Source organism: Cariama cristata, unplaced genomic scaffold (genome assembly GCF_000690535.1).
Source record: "Cariama cristata isolate BGI_N322 unplaced genomic scaffold, ASM69053v1 scaffold7247, whole genome shotgun sequence".
Lineage (NCBI taxonomy): Eukaryota > Metazoa > Chordata > Aves > Cariamiformes > Cariamidae > Cariama > Cariama cristata.
In genome coordinates, this window is record NW_009628303.1 from 83,783 (window position 1) to 104,989 (window position 21,207).

The 21,207-nt window shown below is 34.9% G+C and overlaps 1 protein-coding gene across 1 annotated transcript in view; it reads right to left on the reverse strand.

The window, feature by feature from the left end:
• NIPBL (Nipped-B homolog (Drosophila)) overlaps nt 1–17,798 on the reverse strand; it is a 101,471-nt gene extending 83,673 nt beyond the window's left edge. Inside the window, 7 exon segments of the mRNA XM_009704754.1 lie at nt 75–168; nt 4,363–4,523; nt 5,588–5,739; nt 7,430–7,529; nt 13,420–13,550; nt 14,749–14,914; nt 17,647–17,798. Of these exon segments, the coding sequence (XP_009703056.1) occupies nt 75–168; nt 4,363–4,523; nt 5,588–5,739; nt 7,430–7,529; nt 13,420–13,550; nt 14,749–14,914; nt 17,647–17,710 (868 nt within the window). The 5' untranslated portion in view covers nt 17,711–17,798.
• Between the last annotated feature and the right edge of the window lie 3,409 nt (nt 17,799–21,207).

A 21,207-nucleotide genomic window follows, 5' to 3' on the forward strand; every position in this document is an offset into this window, starting at 1 on the left:
CTAAACATCTCTTTAAACATTCTGTTCTTTAAAATTGGGAAAAATTACATTGATATATATAACTGCTAGACTACCTTTAAGGGTTCCATCACTTCCAGCTGGAGAGCAGACTGACTGTGGTGACCTCAAGGAAAAAGATGCAGCATTCCTTATTGAAGGATCGCCATCCTAAAGTGACAATGATAAAAAATAATCATTATGAACATGAACACTTGATAAAATAAAGACTGAAATTAGCACATATACTGATAAAATGGATTGGATAAAAAAGTATACAAGAAATATTAAAAAACCATTTATTTACATATAAATCTTTGTAATTTAAACTGCTATTAGACAATACAGGCGATATTCCAAAGCACAATCAGCCCTAAGAAGAATCTATAACCAGAACCTGCACACAAAAATAAATCTATGTACATGTCTTCTAGCTAAATAAACACTTTTGGTTTACACTAAGATTCCACTTAGTACTTTTTTGTTACAAGCACTCATAGCAAAGAGCTGAAAAGCAGTTATATGACATCTATACAACACCTACTGAAAGAAATTGAGCACAAAATGTAGATTTTTAAAATAAACTCACCATTTTTTTTCACTTAACCTACCCTTAAAGCTAATCTACAATGTCATCTTACTTTTACAGTCAAACAAATTAACACTTTGTACTTATATCCTCCAGCATACACACTGAAGAAAATCTCTAGCATCCTCATTGCAGCAGTTGAGATACTCATGTAAAACACAACTGGAGTGACTTTAGCTGGTTATTTGCCTGTCTCAACAGTTAGATAGGAAATGACTCAATGGCAATATTAAGCATTTCCCTAACAGGACAAACAAGTTCTACTGTCTTCCCAGTTTTGTACAGAACAACCTGCTTCTACTGAATACATAATTTCTGATAAACTTCTTTATAATATAATACTAATTACAATGTAATGATGTCCATGCTCTATCTTTAAGAATGTAAATGTGTCTTTTGCATCCCCACACTACCTTAAAATTAAATATGAAACTCATTACTCAAATTCCCATTAAATGTTCTACATGGGTTTTTTATTGCTTTCATGGAGCCCTCTGCTGGTCACGAGTATACTCATTCATTCAATGCCCTAACTAGATTTAAACTTCTATAGAACAGTATTTCCCACTTTTAGCACTGTTTTTTATACAACATCTATGGAAATGTTTTTGGGAAAGAACAAACTAACAACCTCTGTATCTATGAAAAGACAATTTCCATAATTATAAACAAACTGCAAAAAGTCTGTTCTTTTAAAGAGTAAAGCCATACAAAGGAAATCTCCAAAGAAGATCTAAGGTTATTTAATCTGTTTCCTAATTGAATTTGTTATTTCTGTAGCTACTAGTCTAACGTGGCTCCTACTGAGGTATTGGAATACACACAGTTCTTTCATGTAACTTTTTTTTTCCCAAACCTGAAATATCTGTCTCATAAATACCTTTTATCCTTTTGACCAATTTCATTCCAAATAATATAATATTAGAAGGCTCAACTGTAATTATGTTTTTACATGTCTGTATGAAAAAAAAAAAAATCAGCAGCCAGTAGTAAGTTAGATAGCTAAATTGGCATTTCAATGAGATAGAAGTCTGCATAGATGGGCAAGGACACACTCCCTCTGATAACTGACAAACAGTCAATTTCTATGTGCATAGCCATAGACTAGACAGTGTACATGTTATGCCTTGTTGCCTTGTGAAGGCGTAGTTGACACTGCTTAGGGACAAGGAAAGAGTTTGAAATTTATGGACTGAAGGTGCTTACAAGCCGAAGAATATAAATCCATAAGAAAGCAGATTTCATCACTTTCACGATCCATGGGCATTTAAAAAACAATTTTATTTTTTTTTTACCTCCCACAGCACAATGAATCTAAAGCTCATGCTGTGCTAATAATTATACTTTTGCAATACTGCTTGCAATAAGAGTTGTTGCCTCATGTGAGGAAAGCCTCATATGCAAAGAAGTCTATATTTAGATTCAACACCAAAAAAAGAACTGTATCTTACACTTACATGTTGTTATTTTAAGTCAAAGCAAATTAATTTTCTGATGAGTTACTCATTTATCTACTACACTGAAATCACAGCGCTGATTTTTTTTCAAACCTGACTTATTTTTGACTTGCAATAAATCTCAAAGAAACCCTCCAAAACACTGAAAAAAAAGCTTAGTAACTTTTTAGCATATATGTTTTATTAGGATAGGTGAGGTCCTCTACCCGTGATTGCCAGGACATAGGCAAAGGCGACTGTTACCAAATTAACTTAACAGACTAACTAGGTAGATGATCTTTTGGGTAGAGATGCCATTCCTATGGTAGTTGACAAATTTTCAGAAGTGCTCATTTCCAGTTTCCCAGTTCAGACCTTCATCAAAATGGTGATATGTAAGCACAAACTTATATTCTAGGAATGCTCTCAAGTTTACCAAAAAATAGTCCTTAAATTGAATGTATGTGTAGTGAGTCTTCAAGAGTCTACTTGCTGATTTTGTAGAATCATATATCACAAATACACAATTTCCTGTAACTATTCACATTTTTAAAGCAATAAAATCCTAGAACTAAGAATAAAAAATAACTAGTTTTTAAGTTTTATGATTTAATAAACCTCATTCATAACTATCTTTGCCAAGGTCATGCTGCTTCTGAGAAGGCTGCAACGTTATGATTAAGCTTATTATTCATACACAGATGCAAAACTTCAATTAATCCAAATTCTTCAAACTGTTTTCTGCATGACAGCTACTAAAATCAGCTTTTAAAGGTATAATTACAAATAAAATAAATGTAACACATAGGCTGCATTAAGAAAATGCACAAAGGGATAACAGTGCAAGTTTACAATGTTTACTACTTTTTACATTTAGTATTTCTCCAATTCAATCAACCAATGAGGTTGCTTTATGCTTTCATAGTCTGTCCATTTTGTAAGAGTTTCATTTCTTAGTTTTCATGAACTAGGATGAGGTTTTATGGTCTGAATCACAAAATTAGGGATGAGTATGTTTAAATAATTCCTCTTCAAAAATTATGAAATAAATTATCCTAATATCAAAGTTTTCAAAAACCTCTCTCAACATAACCAAGAATCTCTTGGTAGTGTGCCTCTAACATAGTTGGGGGCTATACGTACATTTAGTGTCAAGAACAGCTTCCTATTTTGAAGAATTTCCCTTTCTGAAGAAGAAATTGAGCAAAACATCTGATGATTGTGTATGATAATAGATTCCTTCCTTACAACACTGTCTTGTTTAAGGTACTACTTCTTAGCTAATATTTTTAATCAGCATAACTCTTGCATTAAAAAAAAAAAAAAAAGACTAATAAAACTAATAACTGTCTTGGAGTTCTACTGTACTAGTCCCAAGATTAATCAATGGATTTAGGGACGCTGGTATTAACAGTACGGTTGTTGAATACAACACTTACTTGCTTCCACAAGCTAGTTTGGGAAGGTAAGAGTTGCCCATGGTTTTTGTAAGCTAAATAAAACACACACACAATCACACACACAAAAAAAAGAAAAGGCAAAACAAAAAAAAAGCCTGTTTCCCATCAGGTTTGGATTAAAAAAATCAAATTGAAACTTAAGTGTTCTCCTCTTAAGAGCTGTTAAGAGATTGTGTGCCAAACTTGTAAAGAAGAATCTCAACAAGCTGCATCCACAGGATGAGATGCTCATTAAGAAGAAAATTAATCAGTAGTTCAAAAAAATGTAGGAAAAAGTTGTGGATTTTTTTTCCTTTAGATTCAATATTTCAGAAGGAATTCCTCCCACATGAAATAAAGTCACTAAGGGAAAACTTCTTACAGAGACACCACATTATAAAAGCACATAATACGCCAGTAAGGAAAAATGTCCATAGGAATTCTTGCCTTTGACAACACAATTATACTACCCAATAGGTTATTTAAATATGTGAAGTCTAACTGACAGTTGTGGGGATCTTTGGAGAGAGAAGTTAACTATATACCTATTTAGAATCTGTTATTGTTTGCATCAACATATTGCTACAGTAATTGTAGAGACACTCTACCATTTCTTTAAAATAAACTCACATATGAGATTATGTGAAGATTTTTTACTTTTCCTAATTTCAGCAGAATGAATGTTACAAACAGGTCCAAAGGAAAGAGAGATCTAGAAAAAAATCAAACCTCACACATTAAAGTTGCATCGCTGAGTTACACATCTGAAATTGAAATGTATTTTCAGTGGTTTTATACATCAACATAGTAAATTATTTGACTTCTAAGGCAGCTAAACACATACTTGCTTTATCATAATAAATATTTACTTTATCACAATAAACTTATTTAGGTAACATACATCACTACTTAGTCTGTGCACCATCTGTAGGTAGTCTTCATTTGAGCCATGTCTAGAATTATCAGCATGATGATTAGCTGAATTTCCAGACAACTGACTTGAAACTTTACTTTCATGGAGATTCCTCATCCCAGCCGTGACAATGGGACTGGACACTGAAGCTGAAATATAAAAATTTAAGTAATTATACTGATACATTCACACACTTAATAACTCTCAAAAGTTTCAGAGAAAATACCATACAGTGGATATTAATGAGCTGGATGCAAGAAGTCTGGAATCTGAGTAAGAATCCAACTTTTTGACTGAAACCTTTTGCCACAAATACCTTGAAGAAAATTAGATACCTAAGATTTTAATTTTCAAGAGCATTTAAAACCTAAATTCCATGTACACATTAGCCAAGTTTCTCTCCTAATTCTCTCCACATCTAACCTAATTACAGTCAGTATCATACTCTTACTGGTTATAGAAAACTTTGTTTTCCTCTATATAATTTGTATTTACTACCTTTAGCAACTTCCAATGTACTCATGAGACATACAACATTTCATACAGAACAGCTATTTACATTCTATGCACAATGATAAACCTTAAGAACAAATGATTTAAAAGAATCCAATGAGAATTCTATGTACCAACAAAAAAATGCCTAGATACTTCAACAGTATTCGTGTTGTTCAAGATTGTTTTTAAAAAAGTAAAGAACAAAGAAATCCATTCATCTGAAGGTCATCTTTGCCAGTTACTGCATACCTGGAGCACAGTTCTAGCCAACTTAGAATTAACCTAGTCAACACTACAAAGGTTTGGTAAGGCTAAATAAGCTGGCAGCAAAACTTATGTTACATTGGCAAAAATGATGTTTTCACTATTACAGATAAATGATGGCCATAGTTAACAAATAAAAGTTTTCAGTTTGTTTTGATTTTTTTCTATTGTCATGTATATGTGACAACTATGTAAAATGGGTATACATAGGGGAGCAATGCAACATGAATGTGTGTTTTACCTTTTCTTCTTCCCTTTTATTTCATTCTTTTTAAAAATGAAATATATACTACCACTCTGGACAGTCAGGAAAGGAAACCTTAAACACACCTGCCAACTCAAACATTTGTATTAAGCGTTTGACTCCTTCAAAGAAATTAGACAGCTGTGAAACATGTACATGAAGGTAAAGCTGACATGAGATAGGAGAATAAAACAAACACCACGGACTTACCTTGCTGCATCTGAGGATGTGGTGTGTAACTTGGAGGATGTGAATATGGCATGTATCCTGCAGGGCTTTGAGGAGCATACGGACTAGGCACCGGACTGTTTTGTTGTGCCAAAAATCTGTTACCAGAGCTTGTCTGTGGTGGCACAAATCGGCTAAAAATAAAATTTAAAAAGGTTTTTAAAAGTTGGAAAAGCAAATTTACACAAATTTATTATTTCTTTTGGAATATTACACATTCAGAACATTACCATTTCTTTAAGATACAAAATTGCAACACAATCAAGAATCTCCCTCAAAAGCAGTATTTTAAGCTACTGACACCTTCCCAACTTCAATAATTACTTAAGAGTCACAGCTTAGGTATTGCATTAGTAAAAGTAAAAAACAGAATGAAAAGTATTCATAAGACCTCCACCTAGGGAAAGGAAACAATGACACAAATATGTACTAAAGTAACATCTGCAATTTCCAAAAGTTAGTCCTAGACATTTGAATGAAAGTGACAGCTAAGTTTTAATTAAGAACTAGGTCACCAGGATTAACAAGGAGCCATCTACTCTAAATATCATTTTTCCAGTAAGCTTCCAAAAACTTCATCAAACAGAACTATAATACCAAGATACAGGAATGTGACAGGCAGTTAGGTAGCACCTGACCCAAAGTCCACCAAATACAACTTATTCTTTCACTGGCTTTATCTTAGACTGATCCTACAGATAGGAAGCTATAACAATAACATAGGCTCGTGACAATAATACATGTCCATTATAACTTACATTCTTATATGAGCTTTTCAAAATAAAAATAAACCAAATAAACACTTCAGAAAGTACATTACACATTTTCACAACCCTCAGCTCTGGACAGCAACTCTATGAAGGTAAGCTTCCATAGAAAGAAATAGCAAAGTATTTAACACAAGGATTTTGAGAAGACTTTGTAATATTCAGAATTCAAAAAACCTTCTTCAATATGCCTTTTAGATATAAAAGTTAAAAAGTGTACTGGTTTTTGTGTGTTTCATTTGCCAAAACATTTACAGGAATTTGAAGTGAAATGTGAAATAAGTTTATTTTAATAATGATATCTAATAACTGAAGATGAATTCTGCTAAAGCCCTGTAACTGAGTTAAACTGACATGCCGAACTCTTTCCTCTAGTCCAGAGGGCTTTATTATATTAACAAAGGTCTGGATTATAGGTACATGCTACTTGCCAACACTCTAAAGTTTAAAAAAGAACTAGAGAGCCAATTCCCTGCTTGCCACAGGGCGGTTGGACTAGATGACCTCTAAAGGTCCCTTCCAGCCCGAATGATTCTATGATTCTATGATGCTGCTGGAAGACTGGCCAAATTACTGTGCCTGCCCTCCTCCGAGTGGCCTTTTGCATAACTGCTACAGCAGTACTCTATGCTTTTACAAGCCGCCTTTCCCACCCTTCTGTCACACTACTACTGCTATACATGCTGGAACACATTAGCCTCTTCTCTCCTATCCTCCTGCCACCAATCTCAGCCTCTACAACAAGCAGAAAACAGCTGGAGGGGTGGAAGGAGGCAGGCAGGGGGACTCCTTAAGCAGGAAAGAAAGTTTACCAAAATTATGGGAGGGAGAGAGACCAGAGCATCATGACTAATCCTTAGAATATAATGATTAATTCACTGACAGAAAGGTGTTTCTTTGCCAGCTGAAGAAACTCACCCTGCTGTCAGACAAATGCAAAAATTTGTCTTGACACTGATCATCTTCCGCTCACATACGTGCAACAAGAATTGACTGTCACTGTAGGAAAAGCTTGCAGTTCACTGCCTCTGTTACCCCATTTAAAAGAAAGCATTACCTGGAAGGGCTATGTGAGATAGTGGTTTGTTGATAATTGGAAGATGCAGGACTACCACGCATGGAATTCTGAGAAATATTAAACTGTGACATCATCATCCCTATTAAAAAGAAGACAGCAGCATTACTTTACACACATTTCCTTTTTAACCAATGAAGACTCTCATTTCAGAAATTATTATATACAGATTATAAACTTTACAGACATTAACAACATTTACCCACAACTTTTAGAAAACATTAGAAATTATTGATCCCATGTAAGTGGTCCATTTTACACCATGACATAAGAAAGTGTTCCCTAAAGCAGTGTTAATTCAGTTATAAATATTAACAGTAGTTCCTTCCTCTGTCCCTTAGAGCTTCCCAAGCTAAAACCTACTAGTAAATAGAAACATTTTATAACAGGACATATATTCCACACGCAAAGTTGGTGTGTTAAGTATTCATTGTGCCAATTAGTAAAAGAGTTGGAAACTTCACAATTCAGAAGAACACAGAAAACTTATCTCCAATTTTTAGAGTACGTACAGCAAACAAACATCTTGGGCTGAGTGCTGCAAGATATTCTCACCGCTCCCATAATGCCTTAATGGTTCTTTCTACCCAGGGACAAGAGCTTTCTGTTCCACCTCCACTATGCTTAATAAGTAATGCTTTCAAAGAAGGTGCTGAAATATTTCAATTGAAAAGCAGAACCAATATCCCAACTATAGGCTCCCACAGTGTGTAGATCCCCACAGTCATGCTTTGGAAATTCAGCAGTTTTCCTAGCTGGCAAGCCACACGTACGAATGTGCTTGAAACTAACTAATTTAAGAGGCATTTGGACAATGCCCTTAATAATTTGGTTGAACTTTTGGTCAGCCCTGAATTGGTCAGGCAGTTGGACTAGGTCCAACTGTAGGTCCCTTCCAAATGAAATACTCTATTCTATTCTATTAGGGAGAATATAGAATATTCTATTTTATTCATCATTATTAGTGAGAATTTAAAGGAATCTTTTTTTCCCCCCCTCCCTTCAATACAGGTATAAAGAATTCCCTAACAACAGCATGACACTGGAAGTTAAAGTGATGCAGAAACACAAAAACTTGAATTAATTTTAAGTTATTTTAGTGACAGAATTGAATGTCTTGCAGTTAAAATAGTGTCAGAATTCACATGCACACTGCAGTTGGGGAAGCCATGGCAAGTGATCCACAGCCATGGGTCAAAGCACATCGGTAGTACAAATATTTTAAACCAAAGTTTAGACAGAAGGTTGACAGAAGTCCCCAATCCAGAGTGTTTGGGAGCTGTCAATCCTTCAATTGCTATCACTGATTTCAATAACTGCAATATTCACAGAAGCAAAACTAGTTTCAGAAATCCTCCCTATCACCCTCTTTTCTCTTCCTCTCTCTCCAGCAGAGAATAGCTGTGATAACCCCGCAGGAATGCCGCCGTTTACCACCTCCTGGTAGGTGTGAAGTGCTGCATTCCAAGTACATTAGCACACGAAAACTAGCCAGAGCCGGAGTGAAAGTTTCGTGTTGTGCTGAAAAAACATCAGAGACCTCCATACTTCAATACACAGGACATTTCATAGCCCTGAGTAACAGAAGGAGACTCCTCAACTCCTGCAAAATTTGTTTAAATGGAAACTGGTCACCCCGCAAGTGAGGAGGAAACTCCAGGGGTTTTGTCTTGGAGGCAGCGCCCAGCGCGCCCACTGCCCGCTCACCTCTCCCTGCCACTCTCAACACAGCTAGGCACAGCATTTCAGTCAAACTACTAACTCTTAACATTCATGTACAGAAAGCTGATGAACGTGCCCGTATGAGCATGAACTATACAGATGAAGATTCATTCTATGCTTAAAGCACAGACTGCACTTTTAAAACGTACCTATTTATTTCCTCCTCCCTAAACTTAAAATACGTTTTGAGCCACAGATGTGGTAGGTTTTGGTTTAAAAGAATGACAGAAAATATATAAATGAATCCATTTTTAATGTCATTTTAAAAAAAACCTAAAATTTATTCTGTGACAGACAGCTTTTCTCCATCTTTGTTGAAGAGGGGTGGGACACGGGAGGCACAATCTAGGTAACTTAAAAGAAAAAAGAAGGAAAAAAAATCCCAACAAAATAAAACCAAAAATCAACAAAACAGTAACAACAAACCCCCCAGTGTCTCCAAAGTTTCCAGACAGATAACAAGTATGCCTGATAATGATGTAATGAGAAAGAAGTAAAAATAAGTGCCAAACATTTAGTCTAAAAAGGAACTGAAATTAGCCTGTGGCCATTAGCACTAAAATACATTCTTGTACATTTTTTACATTGTTGCTGTATCACTAAGCAGCAGATTTATGGCTCCACTGTGCATTTCTGTGTCTGAAATATTTAAGAATTTCTTGTAAATGCAATGTTAATTTTAAGCGTTGGTAATGTTCAGGTCAGAGAAAACATCAACCTAGTAGTCACATTACTAGAATGAGTTTCCTTAACACATACTCCCAGTCTTGACCGTAATCTTTTTGCTTGGAAAAAAGTGATGCGCATAAATCCATTTCAGCATTCCTACTAAATGCCAAAGAATGCACTGCATAAAAATGCAACTCAATTCCACAGAAAAAGTCTTGTACGATTAAACTGTATTACAGCATCATGCATGCTTAAGCTAGGACTGTTAACCAACAGGTGATTTTTCAGCTAAATATACACTCTTACTGAAAGTGTACATCTGCGAAGCTTTCCTCTTTTACCAGCACATGTGCACTTCAATTCTTGTATAAACGAAAAAATATTATCCAAGTAATTGATGTTTATGGAAAGATGCATAACATTTTAATCCCCTAAAATATATAGGTTCTGATAAATAGCTCAAAGTGAACATTAAATCCCTTCTGAACCTTAAGCGATGCTATGAATACTGACCCACTGCAATATACTATTTTAGCTGATCTTCCAACACATATCTGCTGAAAGACAAAGCCAAAATGTTGAGAGGGAAAAAGAAAAAATTATTGAGAAAACGGAAACTAAATAATATCTTAATTTTAAATAAATAAAGAAATCCACTTCACTCATACACTATAAGATGCAAGACAGAATTAGCTGCAAGATTGCACCCAGAACCTTCTGCATCATCTGATGAAAAAGATCTAAAATAAAATAACATTTTGCCCTTGTACAAAGTTAGACCTGACACCACATGGTGACGTGACTCAGACTATTCAGACAACCTGGTAATACAAAATGGTCTGAAAAAAATCTAACTAAAAATCTAATTTAAAAAAATCTAAGCTGTATGAAGACTGTTTTGGCAATGGGGCTGTTATCAAAAGACAGGCAATAAGAGTTCAAACACTGCTGCTACGCGTTACCTGAAAGTAAATATGCCAGCAAGGGGCAGGAAGGTGAGGGGGTGGGGGGGGAGTGTCCCACTCAGGACACAAAACAAAAGAAGTGTCTACATAGTTCCCCCTTCTTGCACTATTTGTTCATCATAACTAAAAACAATTCTTGCTCTAAACTTAGTGTTGAACTGCAGACCACTATGAACTTGGGAAAAAACATCAGTACGGAATTCTGCTTGTGATTTACCTTATATTCACAAGAATTCAAATATTCAAATCGCAGTATTTAGCTTTCTGAACATGCTTTTATTTCCTGACAAACTGTACTGCACCAAGTATTTTATTCCGTGTTTAATGTAATTCTTTAGCCAGGTGATTTTCCTGTCTTGCATCAGAAATGAGGGCTACGAGAAATAAATTTCAGTTCACTTTGTCCACACAAATGCAGGAACTGACACTCAAGGGATCATCGTGCACAGACACATCCTAGGCTGAGTAAATAGACTGGGAGACCCACTGCCTTTGTTCCTTCTCAAGTGTAGGTATTATAAATACTTGGTCGCAGTACCCAGCACTGAGTTCACCACATGCTGGACTCAACAGAAGGCAGAAGGACAATATTCAGAAGGACGGCAGTAAGGAAAGCAGAAGAGATCAATTTGAAATACTAGAAAAGAGCTTAAATTTCCTTATTCTAGCTGGCAAAATGCATTACACAAGATCTCTAACAAAGCCCCAATTGTTCTAGAAATCATGACTCTACAGAGATTACAGTATCTGTTCAGAAAGCAGAAGAAAACCCAACCTTTCCCGCCACAACGCATTAGTATAGCCTCCTTTGGCCTTGGAGATCTGAATGGGACATACTAACAGCCAGTAAGGCTACCACAATTTGCAGCATCTAGCTTAAAGATCCACCTCTTTCCAGGTAAGAGTCTGGTCTTTTTCCATTGGAAATAAAGTCACACTTCACCTAGCTTTTCCAAACATTCACTCCAGTGCCTTCTTCCTCTTAAAATACTTTGTCTACAGCTATGTTTTTCCCTTCTTCTCCCTTTCTGTCTAGTTTTGAGATTCCACACTTACATTGCAATGCCTGCACTTGTACAAGTATTCAGAATTATGTAAAAGAAAACTAAATATTCAAGGGAGTTTTAAAGTCTGATCTCTTCTGGTTCTCTGGAATCACTTTAACTTTACTAAAATAACATCAACTGTTGTCTTAAGTTTCATGTTGAATTATTTTTTATTGTGTACTAATACCTTCCTTCAAGCACAGGCCAAAGCACATCTACTAAAGATAGAGGTGCTTTTATTTCATTAAGGATTATTCTTAACCTATTGAATCAAGCTGCAAAAGCGTTTCTCCCCGTGAAGCAGAGAATTAGCAAAAATTAGAAAGAAATTAACTAGCCTTGGTCTTCTTTCTTTCAAAAGCCTCTGCTGGAAGAGAGAGTTTCAAAAACAATGTGTCCCTTTCACACAGCGAAAAATTACTTTACTCTACAAAACTGGTGGAAAACTCTAATTCAAGCATATGTTCTTTGTGGGAACACACTGCAAACTGGCAGGACAGCCACAACTCTTCCCACAGCTGGAAAAATCATACTTTGCCACAGCTACCACTAAACACAGGATCTAGAAACTGTTTTCAGAGCTTAAATTTCAGGGTATATGTATCAATGAACTTACAAATATTTAGCACTTCCTTTCACATTTTCATTCCAGGAAATTTCTTCCTTCTTTCAAGGAACATTATGTGTTCTGTCCTCAGCAATTTCTTTTCAAATATTGCGTGTCTTTTTACTCACTAGCCTAGGTGAATGAACCTAATAATCTCATTTTATTATTTTTCCTCTCCAAAAACATCCTACACTTCCTATCCCCTGTGGACTCCAGTAACACTTCTATCTATACCTCTAGAGTACTAGCAAAGCTTCATCCTCACACTGTGGAAACTCTGGAAATTCTCCTACTCATTTCATAGTTTGGTATTTAAAGAACATACTTCAGGTGCAAGTCTCCAGATCTAGAACTAGAATCTGTCCAATTAATCCTCTGCTTGGTCCCTCTCCTCCTTCATCTTTGCTATCCAGCAGTATTATCTCACTACATCTCAGAAGAGAATTAGCTGTTAAAACAGTAAAATCTGTAGGGCATCACAAATTGCTGAGACGAGGAATGGCAGGAAGGAGCTGTTAAGTACGGTTCATTCAACCTTACTCTTTACCCCAGAACTATTAAGAACTACCACTGTAACGATACACTATAATTGCACAATTTTCAGTAAGATCAAGGCGTATTTTTCCAACGTCAATTATTTACTAAGACAAATATATGAACCCAGCCATAAAGAAATTCAAATAGTATTATTTTAAAATAAAATCCAGTCATTCCTCCTAGAGGTTAAACTTCGTAGTGAAATTAAACATTATTTAAAAAATACCCAGTAGAGTTTATTTCCATGCTTATTCTAATACAACCACTCTTAGAAGACGTTAAGGTACATAGTTTTATATCACTATCCAATACAAGGTAAGGCATACATATCACAGTTGTGCTTCATATATATTTGTGGTTAGTACTGGTCCCCTAAACTTACAGAGCAACATAAAATGTAATCAATAAATAAGAAAAAATCCTTACCGCTTTGTACCCCGTATCTGTTTTGCATGCTTTTCTCCCTGAAAACATTAGGATTCCTTGCCAGGATAGCCTGCAGCAAGACTGGTATATCCCCCTCTGGATCATCACTGCCAAGGTTATCTTTCAACTCTCTGGAATTGTGGAAGTAAGCAAATAAAGAGGCAAATGCATTTTCAAATTATAAGAAACTATGAGTCAAGTAAAAAAAAAAAAATTAAAAAAAAAAACCAACAAAAATAAACAAAACCAAAATGAAAGAAGACAATTTACTGTTAAAATATAGAAAAAAACAAGTCTGCAAAGCACTGTTCCCTGCCTCTAATTTTTTTCCTCTCTTCTTCAAGGAATGGCAGAAGAGGTATTCCTACTAGTCTTCAAAATCACTTTCTGTTACTAAGCACTTAAATATACATGCCTATCAGTTTCAGACTATCATAAAAAATTTCTTATGCCCACTTTATATTATGATCTTTCCCATAAAAGACCACTTTAGCATAACATCAGGAAAGTATTATTGTAGGAGTGAAAATAACATATGCATGAATGTACAACATTTAGGTTGCAGCTCAATGCTTTGAGAATCTTTTATTTTAAAAGGGAAATTGGCATATCTTTGACATCACAGGATTCCCTCTGAACCATAAAAAAAATGTAGTGGATTTTCTATATATGCATCCATGTTTTCACTTATTGTTCGTTTTGAGGAATTTAAAAGCTACTTCCATGTGATTAAAACAATTGATTAGAACATAGAGGAAAAAGACAGGGTTGTCAACATAAGACAATTCAAAGGACCCCAGGGAAAAATTAAAAAAAAAAAAAGAAAAAGAAAGAAAAGAAAAGAAAAGAATTAACAAAAAGAGAAAACATTAGATACTTGCTGATTCAGATCTTAAAATAGTTCAATAGTTCACTAAGTTCAATACCTAATCAGAATTGGCATCGGCCTTACACGTGTGTCTCAAAAAATTTCTTTTTGTGTAATACTCGTAATACTGTCTACGTGCATTACTAACCAAAGTGGAACACAAATGAGTACTGTGCAATCAACATCATGAACTCTGCACTCCTAACTAGCAAGAATGGAATAAGCAGTAAATTTATAAAATAACCCTCAGAGTTACGCATACAGGTTGCTAGACAATTATTAACGTTCTGACTGACTGAAACATTTGACACTGTTACAGCAGTCATCTGCTAAGCAAGCCTAATAAAAAACCTGCACGTTCTAATTTTCAGATTCTCACAAACATCCTTCTCAATCCAGTTAATTTTGATTTCAAGGAATAAGGATGGTGATCTGATATAGCTGAAGTTAAAAATACATACATGTGATCTGTTGACACCTGATTGAGACTGTGGACGAGCTGTGAAACCAGATTTTCATCCCTGCAAGCCAGAAGGCAGTTCACCTCTTCAGCTATCCGTCCATTGAAAAGTAGGCTTTTTGTTGTTGTAGCAGGTAAAGGTGATGGAAGAGGGAGCTGATTCAAAACTGTTAATCAGAAAACAAGAAGAAGTTCAGAATCAATTCATGAAACACAGGCATACAAATATGAACATCTCCTTACTCCCTCATGTGATAAAGAAAACTTGATGACTACATTTAAAATATAGGCAACGTTTGTTAATCACGAACACACACACACACACAGAGGTGGGACTCTGTTTTAAACACAGTAATGCAGTCAAGTCCACAAGTTGTATTATTATATTATGATAAATATTTAACTGTGCTAAGGCAAGTGTTATGAATAAAAATATACTTTCAAACATTCCAGAATATTAAGTTATTTAATACGTTATGGCAGCTTTCTCGTAGAGTCAAAGTATTGATAAAGGAAGGACATGCAAAATCCTTGTAGTTGCGTACAGTACTGTAAGCGCATTGAGCATATACTTCAAGTTTTCTACTCTGATTTTCATATTTAATTAGTGTTCCCACTTTGTACGGTCAGGGTAGATAAAACCAAACAAAAACCCAACCCAACACAAAAAAAACCACCCAAACAACCTCACAACCAATTTAAGCCACTAATTAAATTCTCAGTTTATTCTTCTCTTGTTGTATTTATTTCTATGTAATTTTTCTTCTCAAGTAAAGGCTAGTATTGTTGGTTGGTATGATCACTAAAATGTCAATTCAGTCAATATACCTATTCACAATCTTGGTAATAAGATTTAATGAAAACACCCATCACAGTATTTCAATCAGATTATAAATGAGCACTCTATACTTTCAGAGGGCATTCTTAGGTTTACAGACATAACAAGGAAGTGCACCACGTACCATTGACCAAATGATTGGCAGAGCTATACAGACAAGAGGAGAGCAAGGCAGAAGAGGCCAAAAAGCTAGCTACATAGAAAAGTCACTTTCATGGGTCCATGAAAACAAGCTGATTCTAACTCCAAGTTCCCAGGCTGCTTACAGTTCTGAGATAAAGGTTTTAGAAATAGCTTCAGAAAAACAACTTAAGTGAAATATAGTCTTATGGCTCTTTTCTATTTTGAAATTCTTTATTAAAAAAAAAAGGCGGGGAGGGAATTTCCAGTACTTCCCCCCCTATGTAATGTATATCATTACTGTATTTAGAAATAAATTGCAATTCAAATAGAAGTGCATAATATATTAAAATACCTAGCTTTCATCACTTGCATCAGATTACCTTGAATGTGCCAGAAACCTGCAAAAATTTGCAAGATCAGCAAAACATATTTATTAAAATAGTATAAATTCAGCTAACTAGCCTACTCTACTGCCTCTAGTCATCATGTCCTCCATGTTTTTAGGACAATAGGTCTTGCCCATTTCAGCTCCTTCTTTTCACACAGAAAAAACTAAGGTGAAACAGTTACAAGCCTTTCTCTTTCAGCTGCTCCTGACTTTCTAAACATCAGATAAATATGACAGATAAAAAAAGCAAATGCACCTAACAAAAGGGCTAATCCCACCAAAGGTAGTTTAATGTTTCATGAAACAATATGAGTCTGGCCAGTGACTTCTAGCAGTTAAGTATTTTGACTTTCTTTAGAACCTTACCTGCAAATACTTCATCCTGGGAAACTGCCCAAAGCCCAGAAACTTATTATTTGCCTAATAATGGTCCATTATTAGACATACATAATGATACATATATACATATCCAAATACATAAGCAGCATCTTCCAATTCGGTATTTCAGAATACCAGAAGGACATGAAGAAGTGGGGTTTCTTCCTCCAATACATCTGCTTTTTTTACTGTAGGCAATTAAATTCAATTGCTGGGTATATACTTTCAGTGTCTCTTGGAAAGTCTCGAAATTTCAATAGTATAATAATAAAAACAAGAGCTTGGAAGAAGCACTTGGGTCACTGAGTCCAATTATCCTCAGACAGACAACTGAGCTATAAACTCTTTTTCACACTTTATAAAGAAGACACATCTTTGTCCCAACTGCTCTTATTGCAATGGTTGTTCTAGGACCTCATTATAGTAATGACAAATTTCCTCTTAGTTTTCACTAGAAAATTTTTTTTGGCCATATTATAAGCATTTGGTTTTGTGCCAGTATCAGCTTTCAATGTAAATAATTTCTTTCTTTGTATTTTGTCTTCCTGACGTATTTAGAGACAGTACACACACCTCATCGCCTCTTTTTGTAGGCTGAACAGCTAAAAAAGAAGAGTCATAGGTTGAGCTGCTTATTTCCAGTCTAGCAGCCATTCTTTGCAGCTATTAATTACAGTAACTTTTTTGTACCTTATCAAAAACTAAGGATCTAGGTTTCAAGTATATTCACAGTATATTCCACAACTCTCTTTAGTTAGTTGAACATCAGTTGAATCCTCTCCTCTCTTTTCAGTGAAGATGATGAGATGTATGTTTTAGAGGTGTATTTTATGATTTAGATGGGTTTTTTTATTTGTGGGGTACTCAGATACACTACTGAATGATATTGCAAACAAACAATTAATTCCTATATTTTGTTTCTAGTTTTCTTAAGGGTTTTTTTAACCTACATTTCATTTAATTTCATGTTTAAATTAGCATGTTTTATTTGAACAGATTTTTAAAGTTGAAGCAATGACAAAATTAACATTTTTAATGCCAGATCTCATTTTGAACGGATTTACCTCAAAAAACTTTTAAAATAAAACTATTTTTAGTATTTTGAAAATGCAGGTATTTACCAAAGAGGTAGAAAACAGCATAACAAGGACAAGAAAAAGAGTAGTACTTACGGTCTGTAAGGCTAGCAATCCCTGCAAGAGTAGTGATGGGAACATGAGGCATATCCCCATTCATCCTGAAGTTCTGGGATAGTAGTGCCTACACAGATATTTTAGTTCAGGTGCCAGCTATCATTACTTCCCATCTCCCAAGCACTAAAAAAAAAAAAAAAAAAAAAAATTTAAAAAAAAGAACAAAACCAAATGAAAATTGTCAGTTTACTTTTTTAGAATTTTAAATGCAGTAACTTAAATGAAACACAGTCCATATCCTCAGCTGCATACTAAGTAAATTTTGTTAAGAGTGTGTAGAACAATGTAGATTTTAAATATCAAATTGTATTAAGCAATGAAAAGGCAAGCTTCTAGTCTCAGAAGCAGTGCCCTTCACCAAAAAAGATGCAAGATAAGGCAATCAAAAGAAAATTTGCTCAGGTTATACAGTACCAACTCAAAAACTGGTAACAGAACTTCTGTTAGTTCATACTGCAGTAGATAGCACTTAATGCATAACAAGTTTAAGTAATGAGCTGCTATATTCACTTCCCAGTTTTGCAGGAGATGTTTTTCGTATATTAAGAGGCTACTAAAAACAAAAGGAATAACCCACAGATGCAAAAATCAAGGAGTAAACAAAGTGACAAATACAATATGTTAGTATATTATTAAAGTAGTAGCTATTTCAAAACTCATCTGACAGTATCTCTTTAACATTAAACACTGTCTGGTCAAACTACTACCAGAAACTGTATCACCTTCTCCACAAAAAGAAAAGGTTTAGCCACCACTGAACTAGCTCGTTTATTTCCTGTAAAACAGCACAGTTTATACTCAACTACTGAAAAAGGAATTTGTTCATTCAATTTTAACTAACTATAAAGATCCCAACAGTAAAGAAGTTCACGCTGCTAAAAAACCAAAAAGTCATTGCAATAATTTCAACCGCAGTTCCAAAACAACAAAAATTTACAAAGATCACACATTACAATCCACTATTATACTAATGAAAAGACAAAAATTGAACATTATATTTTCTGAAGACAAACAAAATAAATTAAAGGAAAGGAATTTGATACATATATGCCATTATCTATTATAGATAGGCACCTGTATTAACAGTTTGGGAAACAGTAAAAAGACTTCTGTAAGCATTTGTTATCTACTGAAGATGCTGAAATCATGATTTGCTTACACTTCCTTTACAAGCCAACATTTTTGAGAATTATATATACAATACATACAAACAAAAGATCACTGTCATATCCTTAGTAATTTTTATCTCATTCGTTCAAATGCCACGCCAATGGCAATATATCGGACACCACTGCTAATAAATACGTATAGATTCCAAACAAGACAAGGAAACCAAACGTTATGTCTTTTTCCTGCTCAAAGTTTTCACGAACCACTGAACTTAACTCGTCAAAGTTTCCCTATCTACATACAACTGAATTCTTCGGAAAAGAAAAAAACACCAACACTGAGGTTAAACAGAACTGACAATAACTTGACTTCCTTTGCTGCACCTGCCACAGTCTCATTCTCACCACTAAATTACATTTGTTTATTAAAAATATAGTACATTACAGGTACAGAAATCTAGTTAAGGAAACTGCTACAGATAAATATTCTGTGTGGGTTGTTGTGTTTGGGTTTTTTAAATCCAGGAGAAAACAGCCTTCAGACACTCAGTGCAGTTTGAAATACTACTGAATACTTGAGGTTTTTTTACCTGAAACAAATACCAATATATACAGAATTTCAGTGGTTTCTTAGTTCCATAAATAAGTAATTCTTAAAAATAAAAAAAATTTTAAAAGGGTCTAACTTTTCCCACAATGACTCTGCAAGAGCAAACTCACAGGAGCTAATACTTTTAGAATTTAAGTTCTCATTGAAAGGCTAGTAATTAAAGGAATTAAAGAACACCTTTCACACATAAATTATATGTAAAATAAAAGGATCATGTCTAATGATCTCTTCTCTCCTGATTTAAAGTGCATCAAAGCTGACTAAGGCTACGTCACTTGTCAGTATTATTGGAAATCCTGTATGTAACACAAAGATAAAAAACAAGAAATAAAAAAATATGGCCACTTTCCCTTCCTGATCACCTGGCAAAGCTGTAAACATAAGAGGCTTTCTCAACTAATTCAAGTTCTCTCCTGGTATTACCATCACAATAATTAAATTATACAGAGATTCAATGGGAAAAATTCCTCCAAAACCAGACACTTAAATTAGAAACCTTCTCTACAGATACACGATAAGAAACCTGAACCCAGAATCCTAGCAAGATCCAGACCTGAGAGTGGAGCAAGTGCAGTCAGAAAAAAAAGAGTAAACTTTCTTTGTAAGAGGAGAGTAGAAGGGGTTCGTTTGTTTAGCTAACAAAACAAAGGGTCAAGAGGGGATGTGGTTGCTCTCTCTCTAAAGCAGTCAAAGAAGGTTACAAAGAAGAATGCTACAGGGCAATGCGAACACAACAATAAATGGGGACATGAACGCAAGCAAGAAGAAAAATCAGAACAGAGCTGCCACTTTCTGGTACAGCCTTCCACTAGGAATAGCAGAGATAAGCAACACCGTTACTTTAAAGATGGATCATACAGATGTTACAGAAGCAACAGGATGTGGTTGCCTGCACGAGCTTGGAACTAAGCACAGTAATTCAAGAAGTCTGTCTCTGACACTACAGAAGTTTTTGTATGACGATGTCAGTAAACAGATGACAAGTAAATGAAAGACAAAGACAGACTGATGGGATGAAGTGATAGGATTAGTTTATACAACAAACACCATATGAAGAAACCACATAGGAATATCTGGGTCAAAATACTACATTTGCTGTGTTGAGCGCAAAATTTTTTGTGTTAAACAACTGCCAAACAAGGTGGGATTCAAGTCCAGAACTAGAGACTGAGATCCAGTGAAACTAGAAACAAATTTTATGTCACTGAGAACATTAGTAAACTCACCCATTTATAGAATTTAAAATATCAAGCAGGGGGGAAAAATTGGCAGCTCGAGATAGGTTCTTTCATGCAAAAGATCAGAAGAGCATGCAACAATTACTGGCTTGACTGACAGACAAGTTCTATTGTGGTTTTTTCTTTTTTCCATTCCCCAACTGCAACAAGGGTTAAAAGTACTACATTGTAGCAGCTCACAATTAGCCAAGAAGAATCAACATTTTTCAATATTTAGAAAATTTTACATTATCAGCTTTGTACAGTAGCTATCTCTAGTAGTACAGCATTTCCACGTCTAGACTGAAAAAAATGAAGCCGTTAGTTGTATTAGCTGAACTAAGAAAATCAAGCAACTCCTGCATTGGAAAGCTTTTAAACAATGCATCAGAGTGTACTATAGCAGTTCAAACACAGAAGTAGGAATCTAGTTTGCATATATGTAAATGAGGTTTTGCATATTCAGTATATCTGTAGTTAGGCTCTTGCTTCTTTATAAGAGACAATGGATACCATAAAAGACGTTTCAGAGAAGAAAAAATGACAGTGCACAAAGGAAGTGATACAAAGAACCCCTTAATGAAAGGAAAACAGTGAAATGGCA